The 21,616-nt window shown below is 38.0% G+C and overlaps 1 protein-coding gene across 8 annotated transcripts in view; it reads right to left on the bottom strand.

Moving 5' to 3' along the window:
• Positions 1-21,399, bottom strand: part of LOC146479794 (uncharacterized) — a 78,203-nt gene extending 56,804 nt beyond the window's left edge. For 3 of the 8 annotated variants that reach the window (XM_085110630.1, XM_085110634.1, XM_085110631.1), the window contains exons 1-2: positions 21,353-21,396; positions 17,311-17,376 (exon numbers count right to left, since the gene is read on the bottom strand). In XM_085110630.1, the coding sequence (XP_084966756.1) occupies positions 17,311-17,362 (52 nt within the window). In that variant the 5' untranslated portion in view covers positions 17,363-17,376; positions 21,353-21,396. Of the gene's footprint in view, positions 1-17,310; positions 17,377-21,352 lie in introns of all 8 variants that reach the window. The other 5 variants (XM_085110633.1, XM_085110632.1, XM_085110629.1 and 2 more) reach the window with 4 other exon arrangements.
• Positions 21,400-21,616: the final 217 nt, after the last annotated feature.

Below are 21,616 nucleotides of genomic sequence, written 5' to 3'. Positions count from 1 at the left end.
AGGAAATTGAGATTTATAATTTTTTTAAAATAATAAGTCACCAAAAAGGGTTCTGTTGACAAAGTGAGGGAAAGTAGAAACTTTTTTTAGCCTTTTGTCAGTTTCTCTGTATTTTAATGGACCACTCTTAAAGGTCTTAAGATACATTTGCTAATGAAGGCCGCTTGTTGCGACATGAAAACAGCCAAATGTTTTGTGATGAACGTTATCAAATTTTAAACTTCGAGGACAACTCAATGAATCTTTGAATGAATGAGTTTCAGATCAGCGGCTAAGGAAACAAAAACATGGTGGACAGTGAATTCGTTTCAATGTGATGGCCTTATCTCGTTACCTGACAACTTTAATGAAACTCTTCCAGCGATTTTATTACGATCAAATTGGTAAGAAAGTAATGTTTGATATCTTGCTTCGTGAAGAAATTTCAAAGCGATAGTTATCTCATGTCTTGGTTTTTTGCTAACATTCTTTGATGACATGTTCGATGGCAATTTTTCCGTGTCAGTCAAATGTCACAACTTTCACCTCTCACTTCTGGAACAGTAACTGGATTGCAGCCAATTGTTTTAACAGTTTTTACAGATGATGGATGGAACTTTCCATTGATATGAAGAGGATCCTGTAAATACGAACCAATTTTGCAATTTTTTCATCTTAACTTAGGCTAAACCGTATGTTGCAAGAAGTGCTCAAATTAGACAAACTTTGTGCCCTCAGATTTATTACGGTAATTAACGCTTATGATTGCAATTTATCATATCATAAACGTGAAGGGTCATCGTGTTTATCCAATACTAACAGTTGCAAGTCTTGCAAAATTCACAATGTCGACAGTGGGTTTCGAGCACAGCCCGAGGTTCGAAAATACGAATCACAAAATTTTAGGGAAATTAAAATGTCTCCATTCGTATTTCGTATTGTTACCTACTTGCCAAGGGAAGTTAAAGGCACAGTTATCAACAAAATCTATTTTTTTTAGATAATAATTGAATGTGAGATTCTAAAGAAGAGTCGCTCTTTAATAAGAAGGTAATTCTTTTTTCTCTTGGCTTATCTGGTTGTTAAAGAAATGATGAATTGGGAGGTTCTTCAACAAAACCTTTGTTAGTTGCTTAGTCTTGGAAAAACTAGGTTCTACCCATAAAAAACAAATGCAACTAATACAAATGTATTCATCATTGCCACTCACCGACAAAGAAGGCTTCCAAAACGAAGATGAGTTTTACATTAAACGCCATGATAAATTTTCACGGCTGTTCCGCCCGAAAATAGTGCGAGCTAGGAGTTGAAGAGAGTTTTACTGATAATGACAATATCCTTTATTTGACCCCCCAGAATGGGGTAAATGTTTGACGACAGCTTATTTTCCGACTTTAATGAAAAATGATAATTTCTTAAGTTCTGTATTTCCAACATTCAAATAACCCTAGCTACCACTTTACGGGTGGTAAATTAAAATGTGGCGCGTACTGAGGAAGATTGACTTTCAGCTAACGAAATATGGCAGTTCAGTGTCCAATTATTCCTCAAAGTTTGTTCAAGGTTTTAATTTAATTTCGTGACAATTAAAATTCAAACACGAACAAAACGGTTTTTTTTTTTTTTTTTTGGTCGTATGGCTGACAAATTTTAGTTATACAACCAAATGCGTTACTCATTTTAGACTGTAGGCAATTTAACTGCAGTGACATTATGTTGAGCACCTCAATTAAGTTAGCAAATTATTTTCTCCAATAATAACATCGATCTGAATAATGTGTCTAAACATGGGCTCATTACATGTTCTACTCCTTCCGTGAAATTTTGCGCAATGAAAAACAGATACAATACATAAAAACGTCATTACTAATTTTATATATTGTTAGGTTTATTGTGCTGCATCTTTGTCCCCGCAAAATTCAATCTTACATATTTGGACGTTTTACCAGTTCTGCTTTCGTGCGATTTAAGAAACATTACTTTAAAACCCCGGATGGATGTGAAAAGGGTAAACAAAATAATTTTGGAGAACAGGAGGGGGTTTTGACAGGGGTTTACAACTAACAATTATTCTAACGTTAAGTGAATTTTAAAATGCCTTCCATTTGCGTCCTGATTGGTTGGCATTGATATTAGCCCTTCTTGCCTCGTTCACGGTAATTTTTTTTTTCCTTTTTTTATTTTTGACCTATAGGACGAGGTAAGTGCTTATTTGAATACGAACGACAGAATATATATTTTAAAAATATTTTCGGTAAAGAAAGCAGCCAACAAAATAGTGATGCGGCTTCTTTAGGCTTGTTTAACTCGGTCTTCGGGTGTGTTATGAAAAAGGTTAAAAAGGAATTGGACGAGAAAAAGATAACTACTGAACCAAGGGCATGAGATAGGAACCCGAGACAGTAAGATTGTTGACGCTGAAAGAACTCTGATCAATGCTCAAAGCGGTATAACAACTCACAAATGGCAATAATGCCGTCATAGTTAATGTAAGCAACATAAAATGAAATGGATATCTACTGTCAAATCCCTTTATTGCTTTATTGCTGTTGGGACTAGAAAAAGTGTCCGCATTATCGGTGTGTCCTTATTAAGTGATTTAATTTTAAGGGAATGTATTAGGTGGGACCAAGAAAACTCTTGGTAATAACAAGGTGTCCGTACGGTGCGATTCCATCGTCATATTATAGCTCCAAATGTTATAAATATACATAACGAAAATTACATTAAAGCAGACTGATTTGATTTTGTGTGGTCATTTGTTTGCAGCGTTCTATATGATTCATTGCCAGTGTGAGTTAAAGAAACAAACGTTAACTTAGAGTTAAATTGATTGTGCTAGTGATAATTAAGGGAACATACATGGTACCGGGATTGCATAGGCTGGGATTATTTGGTCTATTTGAATCGGGAAAATCGGGATACACTGAAAAGACTATCTTTGAATCCCAATGCCGCTAGGTTTGCTTCAGCAATTAAATTTCACCGCCAGTTGAATACTTCTCGGCATACAACACAATAATTTATTGACACTCTCCCTTAGGGGTTTTCCAGTGAAAATTTGCATTACATAAATAAATATTAAAAATGTTAATCAGTTCAATATATTAAAAACCAACCTAAAAACGGGGTACGGGGTAGCTCATCGTAAAAGGTCTTTTAGAAGATTACTTTCTTAAATTACGCTTAAAACTATTCAAACAGTGGCTAAGCTTAATTTCAGATGATTAGTTATTCCATATATTAACAATTCTATAAGAAAAGGATCTCTGCCCTGTTTTAATATTTAAGAATGGGATATTCAATTGCTGCGAATTTCCATGTAGTCGCCCGTCCACTTACTTTACCTCTAAAAATAATTTTGTTACCCAAATATTCTGGAACCATGCCCGTCATACACTTAAAAGTCCTAACGGCATCCATGAAGTATAAATTGGTTTTATACTGGGAGTCACCTTAGGCTTTTTAACACTGCCAGGAGTAACATGATCGTATTTCTTAGTATTACTAATAATACGGGCAGCTTAATTTTGAACACTTTGCAACTCCCCAATATTTGTATCAGTGGTATTTGACCACAAGGAGGAACAATAGTACAATTTACTAAAAACTAAAGCATGTATGATTGTTACTTGTAAATCTTCCTTGAAAACATGTTTTCATTGCATCACAACAAAGGGAGCGCTCGTGAACAGGTCATGTTGTCAACACCGTTGTATTTTTTTGAGAAAATCGGTTCGTTAAGTTCGCTTCAAATAAATAAAACATCTTGCACAATTTCCTCGGCAACCACCGAGTGAGGTCATGCTTCCGACGTTAACCACAGCTCGCCAAAGCGTAATGTAAGAGTTTGGATAGCGTTAAAATTCGATCGAAAATTAAACAACAATGTTTCCTCGGAGAAAACCTACAAAAATTGCATTTTAGTCTGTTTTCATGGCTTCTCAGAGCTTCCTGGAAAGCCGTTTTGAACAGCGGCTGGTGCACGCACCATGTTTATGACGAGGTCGGAAAACTTGAAGTCGAAATTTAAATGAAATTTGACCCGCCTTTTGAGGAGAGCAATTCGAAAACCTCGCTAAAAATTGCTTCACGAAAATTTGCTGTCATTTCAAAACCCAAAAAAGTTTGACTGTTAGCAGAAACAACGAAATAATTGTCAAGTTTGTTAAAAATTATCACCCCAGTGCAATAAAACTGTCGATTAGTGCCTCTGGCCAGAGACAGAGTAGGCCGGTTTGGATTGAAACTTGAAAAATATTAGGCTAATGTTTTTCAAGTTCTCGCATTTTTGTTTCCAAAATGCGCTAGAACAGATCACGAGTTGTTTCTTTCAAGAATTGAGTTGATTTCGCTCTTCTCGTCATTCTAGAATTATTTGACAGGTGATTCAAGGTCTTATTTCATCATTTTTAACAAAAGATATCAAAAACCCCTGATTAATTGAAGATTAATTGTACGGATAACTTACAGTCATCATTGCATCATAACTGTAAACTGTTAAAGCGCCAATAATGTTAACTGGGAACCGCCAAAATTTATCCGCTAAAAAATCCACCACGCACGACATAAAAAAAAAATGCAGCTCGATTTTACTTATGTTTCCGCTTGCCAGGACAATCGAACTTTTCTTCTGATCTAATCATAACCTGCACTTACCAAACCAAGTTGAAAGTTGGATTAAGACGATAATTTGCAACAAAGTAGCCATCTTCACCCCGAGAGCAAACTGAGTCAGCACGTTAACACGACTATCTTTTTATGCCTCATTACTGTGGAGATTCGAATTCATTGACCAAGCCATTAATTCTAAGTTGTCAAAAACACCGGGGGAGGTAAATACCCTTACCCATTTGTTTGTCTTCCTGTCAAAATTCCATTGAAAAAAATCCCTTTTGATGAGAAAATATGAACTTGGAGTAATATTTCTTTCGTTCGTCGTTTTCTTTTCACAAAGTAAATTTATCACATGCCAAATTTCATCAATCTACTGAACTTTGGAAAACGATGGAAAATAATATTCTAAAATCGAAGGAACTTATAATTGATGGCAAATTGGTTTAATATCAAAGCCATTTTGAATTAAATTATAGACACGCATCTTACAATGGCTTCTCTGCATAGCTTTCTTGAGGAAATTTACTGAATACTTTTCCATTATATTGTAGTTTTGATTGCAAGAACCGAACATTTCTCTTTGTCGATGCTGTCTCTAATTTTGTACTTCGTTTTTAGTTATTCCACCTTGAGGCTCCCAAATAAAATTACTTCCATATTGTTAGCGTCCACTAAACAAACCATCGTAGAAGACGACGAACTGTAATTTAACAAAGAGGTTTTATTTTCAATGGAAATTTATTTGCATCCTAGCAGCCCGCAATTCGCGACAACAGAGTTTCCCTACATTTATACAATCGGTAAGGGACTTTCTCAATGCTGCAGTGCTTCAACACTTTCAAATTCCCTAGTTACTCCATGTATTTGTAAGAATTCTATTCTTGTTTTGTTGAGAAAAAATTATTTGAACTTCCTATTAGCAACAATGTCTCTCACTTCAGTGGGTGTCACTGAGTTTTTTGTTCTTTGTTCCCATCGCGAGGGAAAAAAGGCAATTAATGCTAGTTTTGGTGTAAACGTGCTGTGTAGTAATTGTCCACAAAACTAAACGGTTATTTTAACGTTTCCATCGATACTGAAATATGTTTTTAGCTATTCAAAGTGAAAATAAAAATACGTGAAAGAATTCCTTTTAAGTGTATATGGCAAAAAAAAAATTCTCGGTTTTTAGGAGTTTGATGCGTGCACAAACTAATTTTAAGAATAAAACTTGTCTAAAATTTTTTAAAACCATTTTTTTTTAAATTTTGGCCGCTTTTTCCTTTAAAAAAAATGTCGCGGGACTGGGACCTAATTTACCACACAATGACGTCACTCTACTTGACATTTTTTTCCGAGAGTGTTGTGTTTTGGTTACAAAACGCTTCAAAATGTTTGCATTCAGCAGCATTATTCGCTAAATAAATATCCGAGATGTTTTGAATCTTTCGATAGCTCAAGCAGAGGAGAAAAGCAAGTCGTCGTGGGTCGTATCAAATCATAAATGCCTAGTCATGCCGTAGCGAACCATATTGATTTTCGACGATCGTCAGCTGTGCAAAGTGGAAGCGATTGTGCGTCGAATTCTGTTAGTGTTTAGGCAAAAGCCTCCTTATCAACTGTTAGCTTTTACGAGCGGAAAAACAACAACCAATCCTAACGATTAATTCATACAGGAAGCTGAATGCCCTTACTTTATGTTCGAATTCCAATTTCGCACGTGTGTTGAGATGGACGACGAGCAGAGACATAACTCAGGGGCGGATCCAGGGGAGGTGAAATGGGTGAATTTTCACCCCCCCTTTTTTTGAGCCCCCTTCCTTTTTTTTTCCTTATCCGTCAAATATTGAAATAATATTTGATTTCTCTAATTGAGGTGGAGAATGTGCATTAGCGATGACTGGTTCTACCAATCAATTTATTCATTTTGAGCCTGTTGAAATGGGGTTGACAGACCTACACGACTCCCGCTGTGTGCCCATTGTGTTGATAAAAGACTTTATAATTTTGCTTTAATAAGCATGTCTTTAAGCGATTTCCCTTTTCTATAATAGATAAAGGGAGGTTCCTTGTATATCTCTCTTAGTAGCGGCTGGTTTTGTATTAAATGCCATTTAGTGTCCATTAGAATATTTTTCAAACATGGCAGTGATGGTTGAAATTGTGTCACGAAGGGTAGAATTTTCTTGTGCACTTTCTGTTTTTGTGTAAGAGCGTTCTTCCTTTCTGCGAAGTTAACTTCGGAGAGGATTTTGTCCACCAGGTTACCAGGATAAGCTCTCGATACCAGGCGTGTTTTAAAGTTTTTAATGTTTTCGTCAAACACTACTTTAGAAGCGTTTGTCCTCAGAAGTGCCTGCTGGGTGGCAGCTGTTGTAGTTTGTGTACTGAAATGTTTTAGTAGGTTTGTAATGTGTGCGCACGTCGAGAATCGATTCTTTCTCGAATCTCTGTCCCTTATAGACTGTTGTATCCAGGAATGTTGTTTCTTATTGTCAGACTTCAGCGGTAAACTTTATGGTAGGGTGGTACGAATTTGCTTGCTCAATGAATTTTCTATTTCTTCTTTGTTTGTATCCCACAAGTAAAATACATCGTCAATGAATCTTCTCCACATTAGTGGTTTGTGAACGCTCTGCCTTAAGATCTCCTTTTCTATAGATGCCATAAAGATGTTGGCAAAAGCTACTGCCATTTTAGTGCCCATGGCAGTTCTGTGTGTTTGGAAGGAGTTCTCCTTCAGTATAAGGCTGAGCATTTCTCTGAGGAAATTTGTAGCTATAGGAGGGTTATTGGCATGAAAGTTCTCGTATGCGTTGCATACTATAGTGATTCTTTCAGTCCTCCTGTGGGATATTCGTGTAAAGGCTAGTGACATCCATTGAGACTAGAAAAGCGTTTCTAGGCACCCTAGTGCTTTCAATAAACCTTATGAAATGTGTCGTATCTTTTAGAAACGAGTCCTGTATTTGTGCTATTGGCTGAAGTAGTTTGTCTACGAATGATGATAGGCGTTCTGTTGGGCCATCACACCCAGATATGATAGGTCTTGACTTCCGACTAATGTCGGTTTGTGAATTTTTGTGAGGGTATAAAACACTGGGCTTCGAGGCGGATTTGGTGTTAGGTTAAACCATTTAACCGTCATTTCGTCTATGCACCCTGCTTGATGAAGGGCATTAATGAGGTGTTTAACTCTCTGGGATGTGTCTCTAACCATTGGTTCGTCTAGTGGCTGACAGTTATTTCTATCATCCAATTGTTTCTGTCCGTCATTGATTTTGTTTTCTCCGTTCATAACGACGGTTGTTCTGCCTTTATCTGCTTTTTTGAGAATAATTTCTTTGTAGTTAACCTTAATAAGCTCCTTGAGAGCTCTTCGCTGCACAGACCTCAAACACCTCAACCAGGCTTTGGCTCTATAAAAAATTACATTATTACAAAAATTCACCCCCCATTTCAAAATCCTGGATCCGCGCCTGTAACTCGGGGTAAACAAAGAGGGACGGCGTCTCATTATTTGTGAACTTGCGACAAGAGCTATTAAATTTTAATTTTGTAAATACGTTCTGAGAGATTTTTGGTTCTTGTCATTTGTTGGTTATAACGGGAATAATTTCCATCCAAGAATGAACATTGATTTGAAGTTGATTTATTGCCTCTGCTCGGAAACTGATGTACCGTGCGAGCAGAGGCCCTTCGATCTTTCTGGACTTATCAGTCTGGAAGATCGAAGGGCCTCTGCTCGCAGGATACAACTGATCAGGATATGTTTGTAAACTTCAACATCTAAATTAATTTCGGGAATTTACTGACTTAGTAATGAAACTTAAAAGCTGCATCAAAATTTTAAACAGATCGCAACAGACGAAACTGACTACAAATGCAGTCAGATATCGAAAGGTACTATCAAAATAATTAATCAACTTGTCGAGTTTCGAAATAGTCCGACTAAATTTATGAAATCGTGGCTTATTTACACTGAAGACCACACGCTTGTCGCTCGTTGCAGCATCACGCCGAATTTAACAAAGGCCATGGTATTACGGTACTTGTCATGTTTTTCAAATTATATAATCTGTTGGCCTTCCACTTGAGTTATAACTCACACTGAGACGGATCCCTAAAAACCACGAGTGCCGTTTGAAAAACACCTAAACTTCGAGTAGCAGACTAGCAGACCTTGAATCGCTTGAATTACAATTACTTTGACGCTTTTGTCCCAAACTGCGTGTTCTGAAGAAGCTTGGTTATTTTTCCTACGTATTATTGTAAGAAATCAGTACTTATTGGGCGCTCCACCTCCAAAAGAACAACTGCATGCGTCGTAGCAACACAACAAACCTTCTTTGGAATGCATCAGAAAAGAAAACATTCAGTACAAAAACATTGGATAGAAGTCACTTGCCCTATCGAAATGAAAAATGATTTAACAGCACTAACGTTTTGGTTTTAATTGAAAAAAAAAAAAAACACGTTGTTCCCGTGCAAAGTGTGAACTGTACAACCACACGAAATAGCGCTTTGCACTAATGACGTCATGAAATTTCAGAACCCCCTCGTGACTCAGACAAACAAAGTCTTAATGTGTGTGACTGACAAGTGCAGTTCTATGAGTGGCAGTCAGTTCGCTTCGATCTTTGACGGTTCTAACAGACGATGATGGCGTTCCTGGTTCTGTATTTGAAAAAGAACCGAAGGAATATACTGTGGAGCAGATGAAACGGTGGTTAAAGTGCAGAGGATTGAAATTAAGCGGTAGATAGTGGGAATCACCATACTCTTCATCCGAGCATTTGATAATGGAAAGCAGTTTGCGCAAAAGTGGTTAGAGAAATTTCTGAGTTAACTGAATTGAAAGGTTACTTTTCTTCGAAAAGGCAAGCGATTTTGATGCGAGGTCCGCTAGCGCTCTTGTGAAAATATGCTTATGTCGTCAACTTGTAACCGAATATTTGAAAAAGCATATCTCTCTACATATTAATCGTATAAAAATAAGAAAACTATGGCCAGGATTGTCGAAAAATCATGATTCTCGTATGAAAGTAAAGGTAAGGAAGTGTACATGTACGTGTACTTTTCAGAGAAATTAAGAATGGCGAAGAGCAAGAAACATTTCTATTCACGAAATTGGTTCCAACTTAGCACACCCGATCGTGTTTTCACATTTCGCCGTCACCGCATAATTTAATTGCATACATCTTGGACTTTGAAAATTCAAAATTTGATTTCTATGAATCCTAGAACGGTAGTTTTATACTTTTTGAAAACTTTATTTATTGAAATTTTCGATAATTGCTAAGCAATGTAAATTGAGACGTTTCTTTTCCTCGGAAAATGCAAGCGAGTCTTCTCCGAGTTCAGCTCTTGTGAAAATATGCAAGTGCCCTCAACATACATACATACATTACATACATATCCTTTATTTAAACACGATATGCTTTAAAGCTCAGAGCTTGTGGGGTCGTGTAACTGAACCTTTGAAAATCATATCTCTCGAAATACTAATCATATGAAAATAAGAAAATCATCTTTATAAAGTTTTTTATCCCACTAATCGAATATCCATGGTCGAAAACTCAGTAGATTGTTTTCTCGTCGTCAATTCGAGTGCGCGTGAATCGACGTGAAGCACTATTCATTTGTTGTGTAATTCGCGCAACATGAGATCTCGCAGGCGAATCTTTAAAAAATATCTTGCTGGGGTTGTCATAAAATCATGCTTCTCGAAAAAGGGAAAGAATTGTGCTATTCTGTGCAATAAGAATTGAGATGCACAAGAAATATTTCTGTTCTCGAAATTGGTTCGAACTTCGGTCATCTGGTTGTGTTTAGACTTCGCGCCGTCACGCGCATAAATTCGATTTCATACATCTTCAACTTTGAAAATTCATAGTGGGCTTTCTATAAATCCTAAGACGGTAGTTTTAGACATTTTGAATACTTAGTATTCAAAAGTAGCGTTTCTCGAAAAATGAAAGCGTTTTCGTTTCTCTATTACTGCCCGAGCACATACATTTTGCCTGGCGGATCGAAATGTTTGCCTGAGTCTATGCGGGGGGTCTCAGTGGCAGAATCTATTTTTAGTAATAGTGCTGAGGTGATTTAAGCATGCGCATGTTTCCTGTTTTTCCCTCTTCTGAGAGAAGTATTCAAATTTAATTAAGGCCTTAAACTGAACTCATAAACTCTCTCGGACTGCATACTTATGTTATTCGCCGAGAGGATTTCCTGCAAATCGATGGTTTGGACGTCAAGAGACTACTCTACTAGCAGAGTCTCCTTCGATCTTCCTAGAAAAGTCGATTTATCTAAGAAGATCGAAAGAGACTCTGCTCGCAGGGTATCAAGAGACGAGAAACATCCCAGAAACTACGCCGTGTTTCACTCAATCACCGTTGGGTTGTAACACGATCCAGCGTTCGGTATTGACGCAATTGATTTGCTAACCTCTCACGTAAATGAGACTCAAATAATTAATTTCTCTTTTATATCTCCACAGATTGCTAACTTCAGTAAGAAATTTGAAAGCTAAGGAAATATAGGTTCATTCCAATGATTTGGAGGGCAAAGGTGATGTTACATAGGCCAAAATTATGCCGTTTTACTCACCATTTGCTGGGTTCATTGCCCGGGGGGAGGGGGTGATCCCCTATATGGGCTATACGGGGACGTGCCGCTGGATAGGGTATGGTTTTTGGCCCTTCTGCCCTGAACAGGGTATATAATTTCAAGCGAGTCTGTCCTGGACCCGTCCTGGTCAGGGTATGGTTGCAAAACTGACGTCGAGTATTTGTCAATCCGAAATCAGCAGAGACGTTACTCTGCATTTATTTTAGTGAATAATGCTTCACGTCAATTGAGTTTCCACTTAAGGTTTACCGCCGTTAATGCGAAATTTTGGGATTTTTCGCCATCACTTTTAGGAAGTGTATTATTTTATCTGTTGTGATTGGTATTCGCGTTTCAATGCGTGGAACATCACGTCCGGTAAGTGACAGTGGGCCTTTAAATGTTATGACTACCGCCAATAAACAGCTGTGCAACACAAGAGCTAGATGTTGCCCTTTGTCCTAAATAGGGTCCTAAAATAGAGGGCATTGTCCTACACAGGGTAGGTATTTAAGGTTATTTTCGTCCTAAACATGGTCAGGGTTTCAAACCCCCGGCGGTACCCCTATACCCAAGTATGGGTCAAGTGCCCCCCCCCCCCCGGGGGGGGGTTCATAGTAACGCGAACGGGACCGATTTTGAGCCGTTAGTATTAAATTACACTCTCGATTCACTGCAAACGTCTGACATAATTTTTTTCTCCAACACATCTCAAAAGATTACTAAGTTAAAGACGCCATTTGAAAGCTCCGAAAATTGACGGAGAATTCGTCTGTGAAAGCGATGATTTAGTTGGGTTCAATGCAAACTTAAATATATTTTTAGTACACTGTGTGCTAACCGCTCGCACAGATATTATTTTCTTTAACGGATCGCTGCTCAACCTCACCGTCGCCCGCCATCTTGAAACGGAGTTCTTAAGGGATTATGGGACCTGAAATGCTGATCAGCGATTGGTTTTTTTTTCATTTGGTCCCACGGACAGTTCACACGCAGGGACCAGCATATATTTGAGGGGACAAGTCCCCGGAACTTGTCCCACGAATTCAAACCATGTTTGATTTCGTGGGACAAGTTGCAGGGACCAAATTTTGGTCCCTGCGACTAGATTTTGCATGAAAATGAGTAGTTCACACGAAGGGACTTGGTCCCCGGGACTAGTTGCGGGGACTAGTCGCAGGGACTAGTCCCTTCGTGTGTGCCGACCTTAACAGTAACCCTACCGCGCCTGCTGTTTTGCGCTAATCTCGTACCCAGATCTCGCACGGTCAGGCGGAGGGGAGATCTGGTAAAGTTCGATTTGAGGCCCGGAGTACGGGCCTGCCCATCATCCTTTGTCCGCCGTGCTGAGTGGCCGCCGGTTCGTAACTGTGATCATTCCTGGTGAGGTTTTTGCTTTCGAGGGTGCTCTTCGGAACGTTCTTCGGTCGAGAGGACAACAAAACTTGAAACTTAAACCAAAACGAAAAAGGCACTAGGAGAGATTGCAGTCAACAAGCGCGGTAAATCACTTTTTTACTAAGATTAGTTCCTACCCTTTGTGACCATCTTTGTAATGAAAACTGTTCCAAGAACAAATCTATCGTAATTGTGCTTTCTCCACTCAAGATCAACGTGCTTATCGACGATCAATAAAAAAGACTTAAGTCAACCGGAGTAAGCTGTACCAGTTTTCGCATTAGATGGTAACTGTATTGAAGATACTGTAATTTACAGGCAGGGAAATGTCACATCATTTTTGTGCACCCCAAGGTAAAGGTAGCAACAGACAATGCAGAGAGTTCTTGTTGTCGAAGCTTTATCAGAAAAATTTGGTGGCCGTTGTTGTAGATGAGGCACAATAAAGTTACTGATTGGCATCTTGCTGTTAAATTTCGCATTGGAAAGTCAAATGGTTCATGTCATATCTTCATTTGCAAAGTTTCAGAAATTGTGGTCTACCAGTGATACGTAAAAATTATTTCTTCTCTTTGTAGTCTCTTCAGCTGATTTGCTCACACAAATTTTCCTTCTTCTATAAGTTAATGGTTTAAATTTCCAAACCAAATGGATTGTGTAAATGCGGCAGGTTTCTTTTACAGGCCAAAGGACACAACTCAAGGTCACTGTAATAATATAATTTTATATGAACCAGCTAAACAAGGCCCCCTAGCCCTAACACCATGCTACTGTCTTGGTTATATACCAGCAAACCAGAAAGACCTGTCCGTGTAAATGGTAGGCGCCCAATTATGTCCAACATTAAAATGCTGAGTACACCCTTGCTGTTTTAAAGGTTTTTGTTTTCTCAAAAATGGAAGTTTGAATTTCTTTTGGGAAATCCACATCTGGATTTGGGATCTGAAGAATGTTTGGTTACTTGCAACATGTGAGCAAACAGAGCAAGTCCTTATCAGTTTCCCATTAGAGTTTTATTTGGTAGTGATGAGCTTTCCATTTCAGTGGTTCTTGATTCACCTTTATCACATAACACTTGAAAAGTTTTTACCTGAAATTTATGTTAAGTTAAGGGGATATGCCCCCTCAACTGCTTCTTTGATGACAAGTTAATAAAGGTTATAATTTTACACATGGGAGTCCTCAGACTCGAAAATTAGAACCACACAATACACAAGTCTAATCATATTTGACTTCTTGATATGAAGAACAAAGGTCATTATTTGCATTTGATTTGCAAGGCACCATGAGCTGCTTAAATAATCATTGTTGTACTGAGCATTGCATTATTTGTACATGCATAGAGGATGATACACTAAGAATACAAGGTTCTTTATGTCCAAAGGAGCTATCTTGGTGCTTGGACACTCACCTTTCATGGGATCCTTGATTTCAGCCAAAAAAAATAATAATAATAACAATAATAATAGGAAGGTGTGAAGGTCTTTTAGGCTCATAAAAGTAGCAAATGGGAGATAAAAAGAAAACAAATAAAAAAATATTTCCACTATTTGTTTGTGTGTGCATGTCTGTGTGTTCAAATGAACTGTCACCCATTTCTGCAGCAAAACAACTTTCACAGTAAACTGATCTTCAGTAACCATGAATCCCTAAGTATTCCATAACCATGGCCTTCCATAGCCAGGAAACAAAATTTAATCAAACTGTGAGACACAAACCCACTGCAAAAAAGTGGTGGGGAAAAGAAACTTTGAAAACGGTGTCTGTCTTGGATGAAAATTCCTTGTTGATGCCAATTCCTTGAGCAAAAAATTTTCTTGTATTGATATTTGTACCCATGTCAGGTCCTACATTTTCTAAATACAATTAAGACCAGCAACACAAAATTATGTTCAAGGACTTTTCACACAAGTACACAAAAAATATCAGAACAGTGAACCCTGAACCTTTAAGCCCCAATAGTGATCAGTATGAAAATTTCTCCTAATAATATCAATACAAAATCAAGGAGAGGTCATGAGATCACCAGTGGTGAAATTTCTTGATAGTAATGCTACTATGAAAAATGGACATGTAGAGACCAGTAAGGAGAAACTGTATCTTGACACTAAGGCTTAAAGGTTAAAAGCTAACAAATACAGAGCCGTATTGTTAGTGATTATCGCAGCTACTTTTATGCTTCGTCCTTCCACCACCCCACGCCTCAAAAAGGGCTTAGCTGCTTGAGAATCCCTTTTTATTCAGCCTTCTCATTATCCATTTTCTGGTAATTATATTGTCTTATTCTAATGGAAAGAATAACAACATCCCAGTGAATAATTACAGTTTTTTTTGTAATTAATTGCATCTTTGTTCAGGGGGCACAATTTCAGAGTACAGCAAACTAGGAACACTTTCCTCAGTATTCCCTGCAGCTAGGATTGTTGTCATGACAACAACAGCAACAGAAAAACAACCAAACTACAATCCTACAAAGTTTGAATATGAAAGATTTATGGAGTACTACAAAGGCCCTCCTATCTTAACACAAAGTAATGTTGACCAGTTTGATTAAATATTTTCGCCCATAGCAGATGAACTTATCACCACCAATGTTAAAAATTAAGCCTGTCTATCACTGATTTACTCATCATTAGTACTGTATGGAGTTGGGGGTGCCTTTTTTGGTGGAAAGTTTGGGGATCACCAGGTCTACCTTACTTACTATTCCTCAAAATGGACTTTTGGCTCAGTCTCATTCTCTACAGACTGACAATGAATATTATTTGCCACAATGGCTTTGGGAATGGGTTTTGATTCTCGTTGTGCTGGAAGGATAATAATTTATTCATTTTGGTCTTCCCCAAACAATGGAAATTTTTTTCCAAGAAAGTGGAAGAGATGGGAAGCCTGCTACATCAAAACGTTACTTTAACAACAATCATATTGGTGAAAATATTGAAGAAATGCAACCCATTATGCAGATTAGTGTAAATACCCCAGAAATCTGTGCAGGGGAAAATTTTTTGCTTATAACCACTTTGGTTTTGGCTTTTGTGTGAAAAATGCAGCGTTGTGACATCTGTTGTCCGAAATGACTGTCACTGCTCTTAAATATGTGTTGAGCTGTGCCCAGCTGTTTTTGCCCTTGAAGATATTCACATCACTGATAGGAACTTTAGGAACTTGCTTCTCCCTAGAAATCAGGTGGAAGAAATTAAGGCAGAGGTAACAAGAAATAAAGGAGAAACTGAGGCCAGTGATAACTATTTGTATCAGTGAGTGTGCTCAGGATTAACAATGGAAGTAGTAAATGAAGTGTGTTCAGTACTTCAAGGACTCCATACTAATGATAAAACAATGAAGAAATTCCCCTATCTTGAAGAAAGGAACAATAGCAAAAAAGATTCTAAAAACTATAAGTGATTTCAAATCCAAAGATGCATGTTCTCCTTTTAAAACTACTTCTTTTCTAAAACCTAGCACAAGCATAGACCTGCAAAACATTAGGTGGTGCAGACATGTAAACCAATGTCCCCATTTTTATTTTAGAGGAAGGCTAGTTTTATATTTTGGCTCCAAATTTATTTTAACTCAGTAGGTGGGGGAGAGGGGATAAATTTAAACTAACTACACTTACATAAAGAGCCCTGATCGGTTCAGACAAGGTGTTCTCTTTTGTGGTATGGGTTTCATTACTATTATTTTGGTGGTCATAAGTCAGACATTTTTCATTTTTCTTAGCTGAGGGGTGGGAGCGATATTGATCTCACCAGATGAATAATATTATTGTGTGGACACTCTATCAATTTCTCCAAAGTAGTCCTATGAGAGATGTTGTATGGATCTTGAAGGAATAAGCACACTGGCCTGAAAGGACTAATATTATATTATGAAGTCTCTTACTCAAAGTCCAGTTCAATTTATAGAAGAAAAATAGTCTTTTAGCAGAAGACAAAAACCGAAAATATGCTAGCAAATGCGGCGCGCGTGTTCAGGAACTCAAGGTAAAGTATTTTGGGGGAAATTAATTGGCGTTTACTAAATAAATAATCATTTTAAAAAAGTCATTTTTGTCAAGAAATACAAAAAAAATTTGACTTACCTCCATTTTTCCCCAAAAGTAAGCAAGCTTATATCCATCGGGTGTTGGAAACTTGTGTAATTTGGCAAGGCCGTTTGAACGTTACTGCAAACTCTTTTTGGCTAAAGTCGCTGTTGTCTTCCGAAAATACAATCTCTCACTGATCTCTCCCCACACAAAGGGCATGTATGTATTAAAACGTCGCATCAGTGACAATCTTTATCGGAGCGAAAACTTCTCCGTGTTTTTGTTTCTTCCCCGAGCTGAGCGAAAACCGCTCGGGAAAACTAAACACAGAAGGAAAGAGCCAATCACGGACCAGATTAGAATGAGGCATTCTTAATTCTGGTAACCAACCAGAAATGGCGTTGTATCGAACTTTACCAGATCCCACATTTCGACATTCCCGAACCGACTGAGATCAGGGTACGGAATTAGTTTTGCGCGCAAACCGGTTTGCGAAGCTCGTGTTACATGTAACTAAAATATCACTCACTAGCGCATGCGCGACAGAAGATTCGTCGGGGGCCGGCAGAGGTCTCTCTCCTTCTCGCCGTCAGAGACCTCTGCTAGCAGGGAATCAATAACTGCATAAAGGACCAAAATATGTGAAGATACATGCATATGTGCTACAGTAACGGTTAATCATGTAAAGGACATACCTCTCGTGGCTACAGCAAACGCAGCAGACAGCAAGATTACTCCCGCAGACATTATCTAACCTTTAGCTAAGAAAAAGGAAAAATTAAACAATGACTGAGTAAACTGTGCTAATTTTAAGAAGACCCGGTGTCGGTTTCAATAGCTTTTCGTCCTACCATTCTTGTCTCGATACAGAATGCTGTATAGTTCTTGGAAGAATTAGTAACTTCACAAATGTGCCCACACTCAAACTTTAAAAAACACTTTTATTTTAAAAAGAAAAGCAGAAAAGAATTAAAGTATTCAGCGACACCCAATGAAAACACCCAAACTATTGTTTCCTGTGTTCATCCCCGGCGGATCGTCCATGGTATTTTTAAAGGCATGTTTATCTAAGCTAACACAGTTCGATCTGATCGTATTCTTAAGCTGAAAATATAATTCGTCTAAAGTTTAACGAACGGAATCTTACTTCGCGAATTTTCCAGCTATCGCTGGCTTTCCGAAATGCTAGATGCCCTTATTATTGAACCTATTGTAAAACTGTCCAAAATTTATATGGTCATGGTGCGCTCAATCTGCAGTTCGTGGTCTGCAAGTTACATAATTTCATGTTTCTGGGAGAAGAATATATAACGAATAAAGACCATCTCCATGAGCTTTGCTGCAGTAAAACGTTCCCCTGATTTCAATATGATTATAGTTGAATAGTAAAACAACTATCCTGCTCGATCCTGCGGAATATTGCTTGATTTTAGTCAACACGGTGGCCTAAGGCCCATAAAATTACTTAAGAGCCGCGCAGTATGTGATAGAATTGGAGTGAAATCATTTTATTCGAGTGCCAAAGTAAAGATTTCTGTGCTATAGTTCCCCGGGCTTGCTAGCCCTGTGAAGGAATTGAGGATTGCCGAGATCAAAGAAAAACCGTTGACCTCGGCAGAATTTCGCTCAAGTGATCCCTGGCAGACAGAGGTGGTGGGTTCAAATCACGCCGAGCTAGTAGTCTCGGCAAGCCAAATTCCTTCACAGGGCTAGCAATCCCGGGAAACTGTACGAGAGAAGTTTTCACTTTGGCACTCTAATAAAACAAGTATTAATTCTTTCACCCTCCTAAAACGAAAGGAATTATTTTTGCAGTATTACAAAGGTTTGAGGTGATATTCTGCCAAAGAATAGTCTTGCAGGAGCACGTCAATACTGTCGTTACTGATACTTTGGGCGGAAGAGGCGTCAGCGATCCCATGCGCCGTTGCGACAAATTTATCGATTGGAAGGTGTCAAATATCTTTGAAAGAGACAAACGAGGAGGAAAAAATGTCTTGACTTCAGAAAACTGTTATTCAGTATTCCGGGAAAGAAAAGGTAAGCGAAATCTATTTATGCTTTCTTTTATCATTTAACTTATACAATACAATACAATACAATACAATTCTCGGTTTTCACGTGACGTCACCGAATTCTAGAATTCAAAACTGGGAGGCCGACAAAAATTTTTACCTTCATTCAAGGAAACATTACCTAAAAATATGTCTGTTCACAATTTCTTAGCTCAATGTCGTGCTTCCTTTTGAAAATGGAACAGTTTCAATTTCCGAGTTTCCATCGTGCGCGACATCAGGATAACGGCCGTGACAGAGCTTTTCCGTATCTTAAAAATGACTCTTCGGGTGATTTTCAGCATTCTAAACAATTTAAGTTTGAGGAGAAATATTAATCTAAACATTCGAAAATTCATAAGGGCAAAAAACATCTTTTCTGGCAAAAGTGAACTCCAGATGTTTTTTCCTATTTCCGGCCGCCATGTTTGTGCCCCTCAGAGGGACACAAACATGGCGTCTCTATACAAAGCTCTATAAATTTATGTGGAACATTTTGTCAAATGACTCGAGTACGGAATGTCGCACAGACCTGACACTTGGACAGATGCCTTATTTATTCATCCTCTATACTATGTCAATTTCTTGACTTCATTCATGGAATGGTTTCGATTTTTTTTTTTTTTGGCGTGACAGTGAAAACCGAGAATACAACTTCATTGATTCCATCCACTACTGGTTTTTCAGAAACCAATTACAATGAGATATATAAAAGAATATATATGATGACATACAATGAGATATATATAACTTCAATCGTATTTGATTATTTTAGCGAATATCTGTCTTTAAAAGGGAAAAATTATGCTTTTGTTTAATCTGGTATGCGTGACTGAATTGTTTTGTTTGTTCGGGGATTTTGAATGCTTGATCTATATAGGCTTTTTGTGTCGGTAATCCTCGGTACTTGAGCATCAAATTTCGTCTGGTAGTGCCCAGATATTGGCTATTTCGATTTTAAATTGTGGTCCCGTTACGTCCCCACTTTTGATTGGAATTTACGTCCGTTAAATTTTGCTTAATTTGGCGCCAAAACAATACATAAATTGACTTCGATAGCATCTCATTGGTCCCTCATTGCCCACCGTTGTTTCGAGTTGTTCGAATAAATGTTGCGATTGGTGTTGTTTCAGCTTCGTTTCATTCTTATTATGATGTTAGAAGATAATTTGTCGTGTTTCATTCGATTTAGATACCAATCTATCGTTGGATTTATGGAACAAAGTGAAGATGACTGTGGTGGCGAATTCAAGCCTTCGATGGCGCTCAACTTTCTGTCCGCAGAAACAGGCAAAGTCCTCTTTCTCTAAGCTTGTTAGGGAAACTAACGTGCCCCAATACTGTCTGAAACCGACAGCAAGTTAGATTCTTTGATTTGATGCATGAAACGCTGTTTAAATCCAAACAGTTTACATACAATAATGGCGAAGCGGACAACATGACAGCATTCTCCTCCACGAACTCCATTGCGAATGACCCGTCACGTGAGCAATGCGAGTTGTTAATATAGTTGGAAGCGTTGAATTATGGGATTCCTAACGTCTCCTCCTTAGGGGTAAGTTAAAAAATCAAAAAGAAAAACGTGTTTCCCGATTGGTTAATGTTTAGCTCTCGCACGACTAACAACAAATTTCCGTATCTCACACAGTCGTTCTCGGATCGATACAAAGGGTTTCTATAGGTTCAACGTTTGCACTTTATTAAGCCATTGCTTGGCGCCAAAATAAATTATGTTTGTTTTATAGCACTTGAAATTGTAGGCTTGAGTCAACATTTATTGTACATGAGCATTCAATATCAAACTTTTGTAAACAAGCCGGGACCTTTCCATTTATAGACCTTTACACTGAATGCACGCAATTTAGAAAAAGAACTGCTATCTTTCTTAAAAAGACAAGAAACAAGTTATTTAAGAGAAAAAAAATGTTAAGTCATTTGTCCTGATAATTTACGTTCCCATGCTTGCTCGCGAACAGAAACTTCATAAGGCGTACTAACATCAGCGATTTAAATTATTTATCTAATTAATATATGTGCGTGACAAGGCGGTAAATTAGTACATTGTAACGTACAGCAACAGACCATAGCTTTCCAGTGAAAGCGCTAGCTTTCCTGCGGGGTTTCAATTGAATAACTTTTCACCTGGATAGGCAAATTGAACGAGAAGAAATTTATTGCGAAGCATACCAATTATCGTGTTATACGAAGCATGAATTATCCCTTATCCCGCCAAATTTTTTTGATTCACTTGCATGGCGGGCTGTTTAACTCCTTCAGGATTTCAACTTCAGCTAGGCTACGTTCATTATATTTCATAAACTGCATTTTTCTGCCAGTACCGATAATAGCCGTGAATTCTCAAGAACCCCCTTCGTGACTTAATACGACGAATTTTGAAAAGGCGTTTTCCCAAAGCCGATGTGAGAAACAAATTGGTCTAGTTCCCGGGCCACTGAAATGAAATCGAACAGTTAAGAAAAAACTGGTTGATGAAATTTAAACTTCGTTTGAGGGCAAATTCTTGACCGACTTCGCAAAAAGCCAGGAGCAGTGCCCCCCGCAAAAGCGAAACAATGAAAGGTTCTCATTTAAAACGTAATTCATCTCCAGGTTCAAAACGCGTCGTTAATGTACAATAAGAAAAAAAAAAAAGGTTACAAAGGTACAATGATATTGAATTTACCTTGGAAGTTATATAACTTACTCTTTGGCGCCAATTCTTGGGAGAGCTCCAGTCAAAAGATCCGTGAAGTTCCGAACAGTCCTCACTATTCAAAGTGAATGGTTAGAGATATCAAGTTGGGTGTGTTATCTCAGACTTTGACAGGATGTCTTCTTAAAACATTAAAATTTGTATCGTGCATTTCTATTGGCTAATCCGCATTAAGCTTTGTAAGGCCAGTACTCTGATTGGGTAATTTCATTTCCTTTCCCGGGGCTACAAAAT

The sequence above is a fragment of the Pavona decussata genome, unplaced genomic scaffold (genome assembly GCF_977016875.1).
Source record: "Pavona decussata unplaced genomic scaffold, jaPavDecu1.1 SCAFFOLD_58, whole genome shotgun sequence".
Classification (NCBI taxonomy): Eukaryota; Metazoa; Cnidaria; class Anthozoa; order Scleractinia; family Agariciidae; genus Pavona; species Pavona decussata.
The sequence above is the reverse complement of the archived record's forward strand: the minus strand, read 5'-3'. Positions and strand labels throughout refer to the sequence as shown.